The following is a 12,801-nucleotide window of genomic DNA, read 5'->3' on the forward strand; positions in this document are numbered from 1 at the left end:
TAGTGGTTAAAACTGCCAAAATAATGCTGGTTTACCCAACAGTAGGTACTGCTCGTGCTGAGACGTGAAAGCAAGCTGTCAGGTCCTGGCAGTCACCTCGCCCAAGGAAAGCCTCAGCTGGCAAGAAGCATGAGGTGAAACACGTTAATTCCCACCTCGGCTACAGAGGCTGAGTCTCACGTGCCCTGCGTCCCGTTTGCAGCGTGGTCGGGGGACACACCTGGTTGTTACTGCAGCTCCAATGACATGGTAGCAGCTCCTTAAACTGGTGTAACTTACTTGCCTGAGTCCTCAACGTACAGCTGCACAGGTTTGAAGGGACTTTTAAGGTGTTGCGTTGTTCCCAGTGCATTGACATCGGCTTTGTCCTTTCAACTGCTTTTCCTGGTTTCATGGAGTACAAGTGCAATGAAGCTCAGGTCTAACTTCTTTTACCGTGTGAATGAAGAAGGAAATCAAAAGTAAAATCAAACGTGGCACCTTAGCTGTTATCAGGTATGTGTCTCATAACCATATATCCTTGTTTGTGTTTTCAGACAGCTGAAGTGGCACTAGCCAATTTGAAGAATAAATATGAAAATGAAAAAGCAATGGTGACTGAAACCATGACCAAACTACGGAATGAATTAAAGGCTTTGAAGGAAGATGCAGCAACCTTCTCATCCTTGAGAGCAATGTTTGCAACCAGGTAAGGGAAACGGTTTCACCACCTGCCTCAGCACTGTAAAGGTAATATGTGTGTGCTAAGCGAGCCCAGACTTAGCCGTGTATGTTGGGTGCTTAGGAGGAGAGGCAGAAATTATTTTCTGCAAGGTCAGGGGTTTGCTGGATGAAGGTGAATGAATCTTAGAGTGCACACTGTGCAAAACCTGCAAGCTTTCAAGTGCTACTGAGATGCGTGTCTTGGAAAATAAAGCCGGAGAATAACAATGTCAATACAACCTTGAGTAAAGTGTTATAAATGCCAATATCACCCTCCAGTATATTTGCATTTATAGGGCTTTTTAAAGTGGAAATCAAATAGTAGATTTATGTGGCTGATTTTCTTATTCAGAATTATGCAGTGATTCTGTCATGTAAAGCTATCGTATGGTTAATGATGATCTTCAGAATCCCATGTTTTCATTATCGTAAGATTTATTACTCAACACTAGTAAAATCTATTTCATCAACCAGCGTATGCTGTAATCCAGCGCTAGTAATTGTGAGGCCACTGCAATTTCCCACTCCAGCATGAATTCTTATTTTATCCTGCTGTGATATTCAATTTATTATCTTCTCCTTCAGAGGATAAAAGTTTCACTCATCTTCTGTAACATAGTTCCTCCTGGCAGGACAGTAATTAATCATCTCTTATCTTTCCTTCTCCCACACCTTCTTCAGAAGAGCTTTTGGTTTTAGCTGCTTTTTAAAAGATTACCTAAAAATAACCTTTTTTAAAAAAAATCCAATGCTTTTCATCAATAAATTCTTAACTCCCAAATAAGCAAGGAAATTAGTATCCTCAGGAAATTATTCTGTTATATTAAGGCTTTTTTTTTCCCCTTATGGTCAAACACAATGTAGATTTCTTGCTTGTGCTTTAGTCCATAAGTGATAAGACGACTTCATGCTTCATGCCAACATCTCTCCAGTGCTCCCTGCGGTACATAGGTGCCGTCTCACCTCTTCCAGCCTTCTAAGGTCCTTTTTTGCTCAGTGACAGTGGCAGCAGCAGCTGGGAGAGGTGGGAAGGAAGGAGAAGGGACGTTTACATGCCATGACATTGGTGCTGTGTACAAATTCATCATAGGTTCATCGTCAGAAGAGTACGTGTAGTGCCATAATGGAAATGAAGAACCAACTCAGCAGGTGGTGTGAACAAAGGTAGCTCCATTGATTTCATTGGCATCTAAAGATTTTCTTCAAGAAAGCAAAGTTGTGTGTGTGTGTTTCAGAAATCCATGTGTGAATCTTTATTTGCAAGCTCATTACTCTAGGAGATACACGAATGTACTAACTCTATAAGGCTACCTGGAAGGCTACTAACTCCAGAGGAGAGGAGTGACATCAGGAGCATAAAGCAAACAAGGATGCTTCTTGCATGGAGCATAAATCAACCTATGAGGTAAAAGAAGTTTGCAAAGATTTAGAAGTTGTTACTTTAAGGGCCTGTTAGGTTACGGGTGTACTGGATGCTCTTTACCCTATTTGGGCATCCTGAGTGTGCACTCCAATTCTGTTGGGTTTAAGGCATATCCTAAAGCTGGTGGGAGACAGCAGCATCTTTTCTGTGACAATTAGGCTTAAAGGGTGCCATTCACGTAGATGCCATTTATAGATGTGTTGCGTGTAGGATGCAATGAAGCTTCTGTTTCTCTTCTATGAACTATAGAGGGAATCTGGGTGACTAGCCAAATTACGGATTTCCACTTTGTAAATGTCTAATGTTAGTAGAGATAAACCCCACCTAAAGTATCTACTGCTGCTGGAAAACTCCATGCAGTAGTGATTAAACACTCACTGCGTGGCCTGTGGAACATATCCCTGCCCTTGAGGTTGTAAGTTCTGCCCAGTATTTTCTGAACAGAGTTATAAAGAATCATTCACTGTAAGGTCTTGCACATCAGTGTGCTCCTATAGATTTTTCTGTTGTAAAATATTCCTTTTCCTTCCTTACCCTGGAATCTAATGGCCTTTATAATTAAATCAATCTTCCTAAATGTTCAAATCATTGACTCATTCTGAATCCTCCATTTGGAATGCTATTTGTTTAAATGACAGCAAAGTGATATACTATAGATGTCTGTTCGAGAAAAGAAATCTGTTTGAAAATACAAAACTGTAAGATTCTCCATGCAGTAACATTCCATTCAATAGCAACCTTCGACATAAAAAAGCAATTATTTTGTCTTTTGTTGAATAAAACAGTGGTTTCCATGGTTATCTTGCATCACATGGTATTTAATCCTGAGTTTGTACTGTAGAGAGAACATCCTTTTGATACTGGAGTTATATTCTAGAGCTGAAAATTATTTCATATACTGTTTGATAGAGCAATATCCTTCCTCTTTCATACACCATCCTTTTTCTGTTCATTTGGTCCCCAAAGGGATGTTCATTCTGGTGCTGAACTGTGTAGTTTCTTCCTCGGATGCACTGGATAAAGGTCATACCACATTATTAGGAGAGCACAGCGTACCTGTTTCTGGTCTGAACAGCAGAGAGGACACTTTTCTCCAAAGCTCCCCTACGCAGAAAGCAGGAGCCCTTCTTTGTCTGTGATTTTCCCTGACACTTGTGCGTCCTTCTGCTCCTGGAGTTCTTCTCTTGCCCTCAAAAGTCCTTCTGACCTGATTGTACCTTTACATTTGCTCTTTTTTCTTCTGGGACTGTTTTGTTTCCCAATCCAAAATCTCTTGTGGCTCTGATCTGTACAGCTTCCTCCTTCCCTCTTCATTAGCCTTGATCCCTTTCTGAATTTACTTCAGACCTGTCAAGAATGTGTCCTCAATACAGTTCAAACTCCCTTTTCCCCAAACACCTCTCTTTCTTAGAAAAAAGAAAGCAGCAGAGTATAAAACCTTCTTTTCTGTGGGATGCATGAGGTTGGCAGAGCAGAGTTGAAGTTCCTGTTTGATGCCAAGGCCACGTGCTGCCCATCAGATTTGCAGCTCCTGCCTTTAGCCTGCTTATTTTGTCCTGGGCTGCTTCTGGTAGTCCCAGACCAGGAAAAATGGTGAGAGCCTTTCCTGCCCCTCCTGTCATTTCCCCTCACTCCAACCCCGAGTCGCTGACCCAGCGTGGGGGCTGTGGGAGTGTGAAGCAGTGAGACTGGTGGCCAGCCCTCATCTAGAGGGAAAACAAAAAATATATTCTTTAAACCATTCGTTTTCCTATCTAATCTAGAGTAGGTGTTGCCCTGGGAGAGGAGGGGAAGTCTAGTGCGAAGGAGAGAAGGAACTACTTTTAGAGCAGAATCATAAAGGAATTCGAAAAGCTGATTTTACAGAGTCCCTACACATGCTTGTATTCCCAGCCTAAATAGAGATACTCAAAAGGAGAGAGCAAGAAATATTGCCACAGTCCTGACACTGCGTGCGCTGGTTTTATTCTTCATCCATCAAGACATTTTCTTATGATTAATATTTAAAGAAAAAAGAGATGGACTAGGAAGTTCAGACAGATCCTAGCTATCCTAGAAGAGAAAACATTTATGAGCAGAAAAGAATTATGCTTATATGGCTAGATCTGTCACTGTCGGTGTCCCTGGGTTTTAGCTCAAGCTCTGCTGTGATTTACGTTACCTAAATTACACATAAGCCTGACTCAGTATTTGGTTTGCATTCCTAAATGAGGGAGATACACGGAACTAGAAATCTCTTAAACTCCTATATAAGCTTCTTGGATCAGTTCATACAAAATAAGTGGGCTTATGTGTCTGTCTGCTTCCTTTCTGAGACAAGGGAAGTGAAAAATAAGTGAAATGTTGACTTTTGCTCTGGCAATAAGTAGACCAGCAGACAGCAAGATAACAGTGCTGTTTATTTAAGTCACTTGCAGCATACGACCATTCTGGGGCAAGGGGGAAACTGGGAAAGAGCTCTGGCTCAGGAGGACATAACCTAACTTCTGTTATTCACTGCTATTTGAGTGCTTCTGACAGACCTGTTCAGAGCCCTGGTGCATCCTGGAGCCTTGCTTGGTCCACAATCGTCTGTGTCGTGCCAGAAGTCATTTATCTTAGGAGCTCTTAACCTTTTTCTTCCTCAATATGTTGTGAGACTTCACGCACATTTATAAAACATGTGGGCAAAAGGCAATATGGATGTGTGTGATGCTTTTTTAATTGGAAACACTTCTCTTTTTATCCCACACTTGGATGTAGCAGGGAATATTTCAGTGAAGGGAAATGCCATGGCTGCAGGCAGTACCTACATCCCACTACGTGGAATAACCTTAACTGCTGCAGACTTCAAGGAGATTTGAAGCTGCTAATTCAGCAGTTTCTGAATTTAATTATGGCCTTTACTTGACTGATTTAGGTTTAACCTTTCTGAACACTGTTTCTCAAAAAAAAACCCCAAACGTGCTTGAGCAACAAAACACAGAGACAATGGACCACATGTTTGTGAAAAATAATAGGAAACTTCGAGTTGTGCTGGAGGTCAGATGACTCGAGCCACCCAAACACTGCAGTGAACTGCCAAGAATGCAGGGTTGCTGTTATGGGGGGACTTCTAGGAAGGGAATATAATCAGAACAGCTGGAAAATGTTGTATTAACGAGATTGGTTTTGTCTCAAGTATGAGGCCAGCTAACAGAATCTAGTCTATCCAAGTTACTAGGGCCGGCTTGGTTTAGTTCATAGTAGGTAACAAAAAGCAGGTTTGTCTAAGTCTGCTTTAGTAATATCCACCTTCATGGAGCTTATATTTCTTAATTGCTCAGTCACACTGTTTTACAGAGCAGATGCCTGAGGCCGGAGGAAGCCCAGTCTTGTTCCAAAACCAAAATTGGCTTATTGGCATACTAAAGCAAGGCAGTTCATTCCTCTAGTGGCACTGTGCTACAGGCTTTGCTGCTGGTGTTAACTTTAAACAATTTTCAACAGAAAACATATTTGGAAAAAAAAGATGTCTTCTAGACAAAGAGGAAAGCAGGAGAGAATAAGAGAGATGGATACAGGATCCATCTGGTTACAAGAATGAGTCTTTAAAACGCTGATAACACAGACATCATAGTAATTCCTATTTCGAAGTAATTGAATTCAATCTCCCAAATGCTGATTTCATTCTAATGTCTCTGTCAAAGACACTGGCTAAAGCATCAATAGACATCTCATGGCTTGGAGCAGAAATGGGGTGCAAGTTGGCCTTAAGCCAACCAATGTTTCAGGACTATCTCTTTTCCTCAAGGCTTGAATAAAGATGGTCATGCTTATTAAGGTCCTGTAGAAGAAAGATAATACTGAAACTGTAGATGAAAGTATGGCTGACTTAGTAATTTTTCTTCCAGTGCCTGAATTATTCAAAAGGAGAGTGCAATATATATATGTGAGTGTTTGTGTATGAAAAAAAAAACCCTAGGAATTTTCAAGTACACTTTATTTCTGTTTCTCAAGGAGAAGATGAAAGTTACAGAGAAATCAGTTTCATCCCTCAGTTTGTAATAATTCAAAAGTTTTCTCACATATCACACATTTTGAGCAGGAAAACTAAAATTATCTTCTGTGTTTGTTTTCTATGTCTGATACTGATAAAGTTAAATCCTCATCCATTACACCATTATAATTACATGCCAAAGTTATTTAGTTTTATACAGATCTCGTGGGGGGGAGATTTGATGAAAGCTGCATCATTTAACGTGAAAAATTCTTGGATGTTGCCACAAATGTCCGATGGTCAGACAGTACTGCTACCTGTGAATCATTTCACTTCTGGTATACATTTACTGGTATACATTCACTCTTGGTCCTTACTGATTAGATGGTCTATTTTTAATAAACTGAAGCTATTTCACTTCAAAAAGTGATTAAGACCATCCTGAAATGTCTTGCTCCTCCTGTTAAATTTAGGAATCATTTAAAGTGAGACTAAATTGAATTCAACCTTAAATGATAACAAAATAATGAGAAAGGTGGTTTTATTTCAAAATTGGTCTCAGAGATCTAAAGCAAATGAAAAAGATACAGTTTTTCACGTGCATAAAAGAGGCTGAGGGTTAAAAAGGAGTAGGTGACTGTAGCAATGGATACCTGAGCACACCTCCAAGGACTCAAAGTAGATGTGAAATAACTTCCAGGTGTGGGGTTTCCAGAATACTACCTCTTTAATCAGCTAAGAATGTGCCCTAATTTCATCTGGGATAGAGTTAATTTTCTTTCCAGTAGCTGCTCTCCTAGTTGCTGTCAGGGGTTAAAACGACAATACAATGGCAAACAACTGAGCGCTTCTCATTTCACAAAGTCTGGTGGGTCAAGTGTTCAAAGTGCTTGCAGTCTTTTTTTCATCATTTTTTGTAATATTTTGCTCAAGTAGATATTACTGTCTATGAAAAATATTATTATCTAATTAGTAGACATTCTTATCCCTGGTGAATTACTAGCTGAACCAGCCCCCAAAATTGTTATTTGTGGTCTAACCTGCAGATAATCCCAAACCTTCCCTCCAGTTTCTAGTTATCTGCATTAGAAGTTCTGTATCATGTTGTCATAGACTACTCTGATATTCTAGATACAGGTTCTCCTGCTGAACGGGAAGTGTTGCCATTCAGATCCAAGTCCAAATTTATTCAAAGTGGGAACGGAAAAATTCAGGCTGTCTGCTTCCAGAATTAGGTTTGGCAAAAGCTTGGATCTCATTCTTTCCCTGTAACTGTGTCCCGGGAATTTGATCACCGATAGGGTTGGTTCTTGGACTGATTCCCCAGATTTCTCCCTTGTTTGTTTTCCCAGGTGTGATGAGTACGTCACGCAGCTGGATGAGATGCAGAGGCAGCTAGCAGCTGCGGAGGATGAGAAGAAGACCCTAAACTCTCTGTTGCGCATGGCTATCCAGCAAAAACTTGCCCTCACGCAGCGACTGGAGGATTTAGAGTTCGACCATGAGCAGTCCCGACGCAGCAAAGGCAAGCTTGGAAAGAGCAAGATCGGCAGCCCTAAAGTAAGTGAGGAGGCATCAGCCACCGTGCCAAGCATAGACACTTTCCTCCTGCATAGTCAGGGCCCACAGCAACCAAACTTACTGGTCAGCAGTGGCACTCAGAGGAAAAGGTATGCATGCAGTGATCTTTACAGTACAGTGCAGTGGCCAGACTTTCATTAAAGTCGTTCACTGAATTGTAAACATTATAATTCTTTTTTTTTTTTTTTTTTTTCTTTCCATACTTTGACTGGGGAGAAGGAGGCGGGGAGGATATGAATATGAAATTCAAAGTCCGGCAACATGTGGTTCTGATCCACCTACTCACTATGTTATTTCCTCCTCCTTAATGCAGTGTTTTGAACTATATTCTGTCGGTGTCTCAGTGCATCTTGTATGTCTTTAATATTAGTGTGAATGTATTTTCTTTAACAAGTTTTCCTTAAGTTTTCCTTAAGGTTTTCCGTAACGAGCATCTGAAATACAGAAAAAAAAGGATTGTACTCCATGAGCATTTCAGTGCTTAACACAAAAGAAATTGCATCTCTTTGTTAAGCTCTGGTGCTCGCTTGTTCTTCATCAGTGCGAAAAGAATATGGATGTGTTCACTCAGATCAATTTTTCTGCATGGGAGCAAGCAAACTTTTGAAGGGGGATGGCTGCCATTCATAACCTAATGCAAATATTTTGCTGTTCAAGCAGTGAGTTCTCATCTTGTCTTGTGACTGCCCTGCCAAAGCTCTGTAGGTGTGGGCATCTCCACGGTTCAGAAGATGAAAAGGACTCTCTGTTAGAGAAGTCCTAGATAATCATTCCCTTTTCTTGTATGCTCTAGTCACAATGCAAAACCAAGAGAACGTTCAGGGAGCCTTGCACATGTCGACTCCAGGATGCTGAGATATAACTCAACCTCCTCTCCTCCTCCCCTAATATGAACCAGGATTTCCAATGCAGGCAAGTTGCCCTGCTGTGGAAATGATGTGGGGTGGCAACACTAGTTGGTTTTTACCTGTTAAGCAAATTAACATGATGTTGTCATTCATGAGGCTTTGAAAGGTAATTAAAGTAAAACTCTTTTGTTTCCATGTGTATTTTTCTTGGATCTCCTGCAAGACTATTCTCACCTTCCCTTTGTGATCAGAGCCATCCCAGGACTTCAGGGACCTACCTCCAGAAATTATTAAGAGCCCCCCCTCATCCCGCCTCCACAGAATCATATCTTCTGAGGGGCCCCCCTTCCATGAGTGAATTCATCCATGGGCACCGTCTCAGCAAGGAAAAAAGGTTAACCGTGGCCACACCAGGTAAACATTTTTTCCTTGGGTGCATGTGGTGCTGAGTGATTAGCAGAGCAGGGGACCCTCCCAGCACTGCAGATGCAATCTAGTTTGGGCACCTTCTTGAAGCCTGGAAAGCAAAATGTCTCCTCCTGCGTCACCTGTGGCAGGAGCTGACATTCTGCCCGCAGCGGCCCAAACTAGTTCCAGATGCAGTGGGGAGAGTCCTGCTGTGGTGTCGGTGGGTGCCGTCCCGCTGGCATCCGCAGAGGCTGCACCCCTGTGCCTGGGTGGTGCTTATGCTGGCGGTTGCGTGGGTAGTCCCCACAGAAGACACAATCCCAACGGGACAGAGGAGTCAGATGTGCGAGGACCAGCGAGGGAGTGATTGGCAGCGTGCAGGAGCCTACGCAGCATCCGTCTTCTGCTCACCCTGGAGCATTCAGTCAGGTTTTTCTAAAAGGGTAATGTTAAACTCACAGAAGGTTTAGTTTATATAAATTGAGTCATGAAATTTATCTTTGCAGGAAGCTTATGCTCTTCGTTTCCTGCCAAAATGTAGTATCTGCTTCGAACAAGGCGTAGAAAGGAAATGCAAACTGGAATGCCATTTCAAAGGTTGTGACATCTTTCTTCTCCCGACAGACAAGCTAATAATTACTTTTCTTCTGCGCCTGAGCAGAACCTTTAGCCTTTAAACGTGCTCACTCTTGTCTGGTGCTAAATTTTTTCATTCTTTGTTTTGAAATTTACTATACAAAACCATAAGTAGAAAATATAAAAGCTAAAACCCATAAAGTGATTTCTGCTCAAGTAAATGTTTATTCTGGAAAGCTGAGCAATACCCTATAGGACGATATATCTCTCTCTCAGTGCCAGCAATATGACAGCCGCTTTTGAGTAGTGCCATACAAGTAACACCCACTCAGAGGACAAGTGTAAAACTGCAGAGAGTCTAAACAAGACATTTTCCTAAGGAGTGTTGCAGTAAATAAACAAAAGACCTGGCTCCTGGGAGGAAAAGGTGGGGAAGGGGGAAGAAGCAAAGACTTTAAAATGTATAAAATAAATGGTACTGATCATTCAGCAATTTATTTGCATTCTGTTGGTAATAGAAGACCACATGCTCGTTTTCTACCCCATAGACAGGAATCTGTTTCCTAAACACTGGCAGTGTCTCTGGTATTCTTTCCTCTTCATTCTACAACAGAATAAACATGGTTTTCTTTCTGACGGACACTTGCATCTCTTTAAAGAACTAGATTTTGCATTTTCTGTATAGTCTAACTCCCCAGTTTAGCAATGTGAGGATCTAGGCCCAAAGATGGCAGTCTTCTAACATAAAATTTACAAGACTTTTCTAATTGTAATTGTACTTCCCATGTACAATTTACAAGAGTGCCAGGCCAAGCAGAATCAGGACTGATGACCTTTGTGTGAAGAAGCCTGACTGTATGTGGTAAATGCAGTTTAGTGGTCAGAGGAAGTAATGATTTAAAAAAGGACTGTGCTCAACAGATAATGGTAAACACCATTTTCTGTATTGCAAAATTGTCAGTAAAATGGTAAAATACATGATCTTTGAATTTGGGACTGTGGGTCCTGACTGTCTTCATGCATTAATTTTATTTTTTTTTGCTGTTTTCGTGGACCAGCATCTGATATCTCACGGAGCATCACAGATGCACAGACCACAGATTGAGAAACACTGACAGAGTCTCTAACTTTTTCCAGTAACAGACGCCAAAGGAAGAAGCAGTGTGAAAAGTAGAATTATCCAGAAAATAATGTTCATCTGAAGTCTTACCTGGCACTTTAGGTACATCTCTACATACTCAGAGCATAAGGGTCTTGAGACAGTATTACTGATTTATGTTACAATTGTCCTCATGAATCTACAACAGTCCCAGCTTTCTGAATGCATGTGTCAGAATTTTATGCCATCGCATGGCCTTAGTGTCAGCCTGTGAGACTGACAGGTTCAAAACAGAGATTTTTCTGAGCACTCAGATGCCAGTATTAGCAGGGTCCATGTTAGAATCAGGTTGAGGATTAGGTAGGGAATTTTTCAGCATTGTTCTTACCAGTTTCTGGAAGATTTCTTACTGTTGTTAACAGATGAAAGGAATGATGCACCAAGTAATATTTTTTTTTGCCATCTGTCTAATTATCTGTTTCATGAAAGTAAGGAACAGTGAAGGACGTTATTCTGCTGGTTTTATAGGGAATGTTTAGAAGCCATGTATCAGAAAGAGTTTCTTTGCTCAGACTATTTGTGCAGTCAAGCAAGACGGCAAGAAATGTGGCAACCCACACCTGCTTCTTCATCAGAGAGGTTGCAAAAGAGCAGCATTCAAACTCAAACACTATGGAACAGAGTATAGCTTGGCTTGAGGCCATGTCCTCAGGAGTGGAGGAAGAATGATTCAAGCCTAAATTAAATGGAATCATGTTTTGTTTGGGGTTTTGTTTGTTGTTTCTTTTTGTCTTTTAAATTTGTGAACGATTTCCTTCACAATAATATTTCATCATCTGATGTGCAGGCTTTCCCTGTCCTTTCATTAGCTCCCAGTGTTGTGGAAACTGTAGCTGGGAATGCATTTGATGGAGACCAAGAGACAAAATAACTGAAGATGGCAGAGGGAGGAACCAGGCAGGTTCCCCTGCCCCGCACTCCCCGTGCAGTGGGCGAGCTGTGCACCTCTTTCTCTTGCCCTTTCTTCTGGACTTGGTGCCTGGCAGGAGAGGCTGCCTTTGCCGTGCTCTGGCCCCAGCTTTGGCTGCCGCTGGCTCCCTAGTAGGAAAAACCTGTGATTTCCTTTTGCTGCCTTCTTCAGAGGAAGACCCTGGCGTGAAGACTCCCTAGTGAAGACCAGCTGAATTAAAGACCTCTGAAGAAAGAGATTGTCTATGCCTAATTGGTTTCCATTTAACTGCTCTCAACTTTAAAGCAGCATGCGTGTCCCTCTGACATCAAGCTGTGGCAGTAGAAATTTACCTGGGCTTTCTAATTGAAGTAATAAATCCTTACCACTGTGGCTAAAAATACCACTCAGTCCATTTCCAAAGTATCATGTTTCATTTCCACTAGGTAGTAGTATGCATTTAGCTTTGCTGTGTGTTTCTTCTTTTCTTCTGTTATTTTCTATTATTTTTGCATTGTAAAGTCTTTCTTCTGACAGACAGACAGAACCAGCTGCTATGTGCCCAACACAGTTCCAGCCCATTTTTGCATGAGGCTGTTTTCAGAACAATGTGGAGTCAGGGCATATAGAAAGCCTATGCCTGGATTTTACAGTGTGTAACACTGTATTAGAAAGGACCTTTCCTTTGCAGTTGCACTCAAACTCCTTGAATATAAAGTCACTAGATGTCTCTTAATATCCCACAGTCCCAAATATCAAATGTGCTTCTCTTGACTTCTTCAAGGAAAGAAAAAGTCAGAAAGAGTTTGCTGTAGGTGCCCTGATACCATTTTTTTCTCTGTTGGTTATTTTAGCATGGAAATTCTAAAAGGTGAATGTAAAGTTTTGGCTTAAAATTAAATCAATTACGGTCCTTGTGTGGATGATGCACCTGAAGAAAAAAGTTTCCCAACAGGCTTATGAGATGGAGAGTAACTAATGACTGCAGTGTTCTCCCTTAAACAGGGTCAGTTAAAGGGCAACTACGCTCTGCCTGAGAGTCTTTCCTTCTTTGAAACACCCCCCAGAAAAACTGTGGTAGATGCTTCTTTTCCATATTGTTTATGCTTGTAGGTACCACAGGGCAGATTTCAATATTTAAGAATCCTGCACAGGAAAACAGTTTGATTTGTAAAGTATTTCATATTTCCTAGGAAATCAGATCATAAGATCATAACAAACAGTCCTTTTCCTTCCACAGAATTCTGTACAGTCGTA

The 12,801-nt window shown here is 41.3% G+C and overlaps 1 protein-coding gene across 4 annotated transcripts in view; it reads left to right on the plus strand.

The window, feature by feature from the left end:
• The window catches only part of BICD1 (BICD cargo adaptor 1), a 185,132-nt gene that overhangs the window by 149,213 nt on the left and 23,118 nt on the right, over positions 1 to 12,801 (plus strand). For 3 of the 4 annotated variants that reach the window (XM_063319379.1, XM_063319388.1, XM_063319397.1), the window contains exons 6-7: positions 537 to 688; positions 7,436 to 7,643. In XM_063319379.1, the coding sequence (XP_063175449.1) occupies positions 537 to 688; positions 7,436 to 7,643 (360 nt within the window). Of the gene's footprint in view, positions 1 to 536; positions 689 to 7,435; positions 7,754 to 8,735; positions 8,927 to 12,801 lie in introns of all 4 variants that reach the window. The other variant, XM_063319371.1, reaches the window with a different exon arrangement.

This window comes from Chroicocephalus ridibundus, chromosome 1 (assembly GCF_963924245.1).
Source record: "Chroicocephalus ridibundus chromosome 1, bChrRid1.1, whole genome shotgun sequence".
In the NCBI taxonomy this organism is placed as follows: domain Eukaryota; kingdom Metazoa; phylum Chordata; class Aves; order Charadriiformes; family Laridae; genus Chroicocephalus; species Chroicocephalus ridibundus.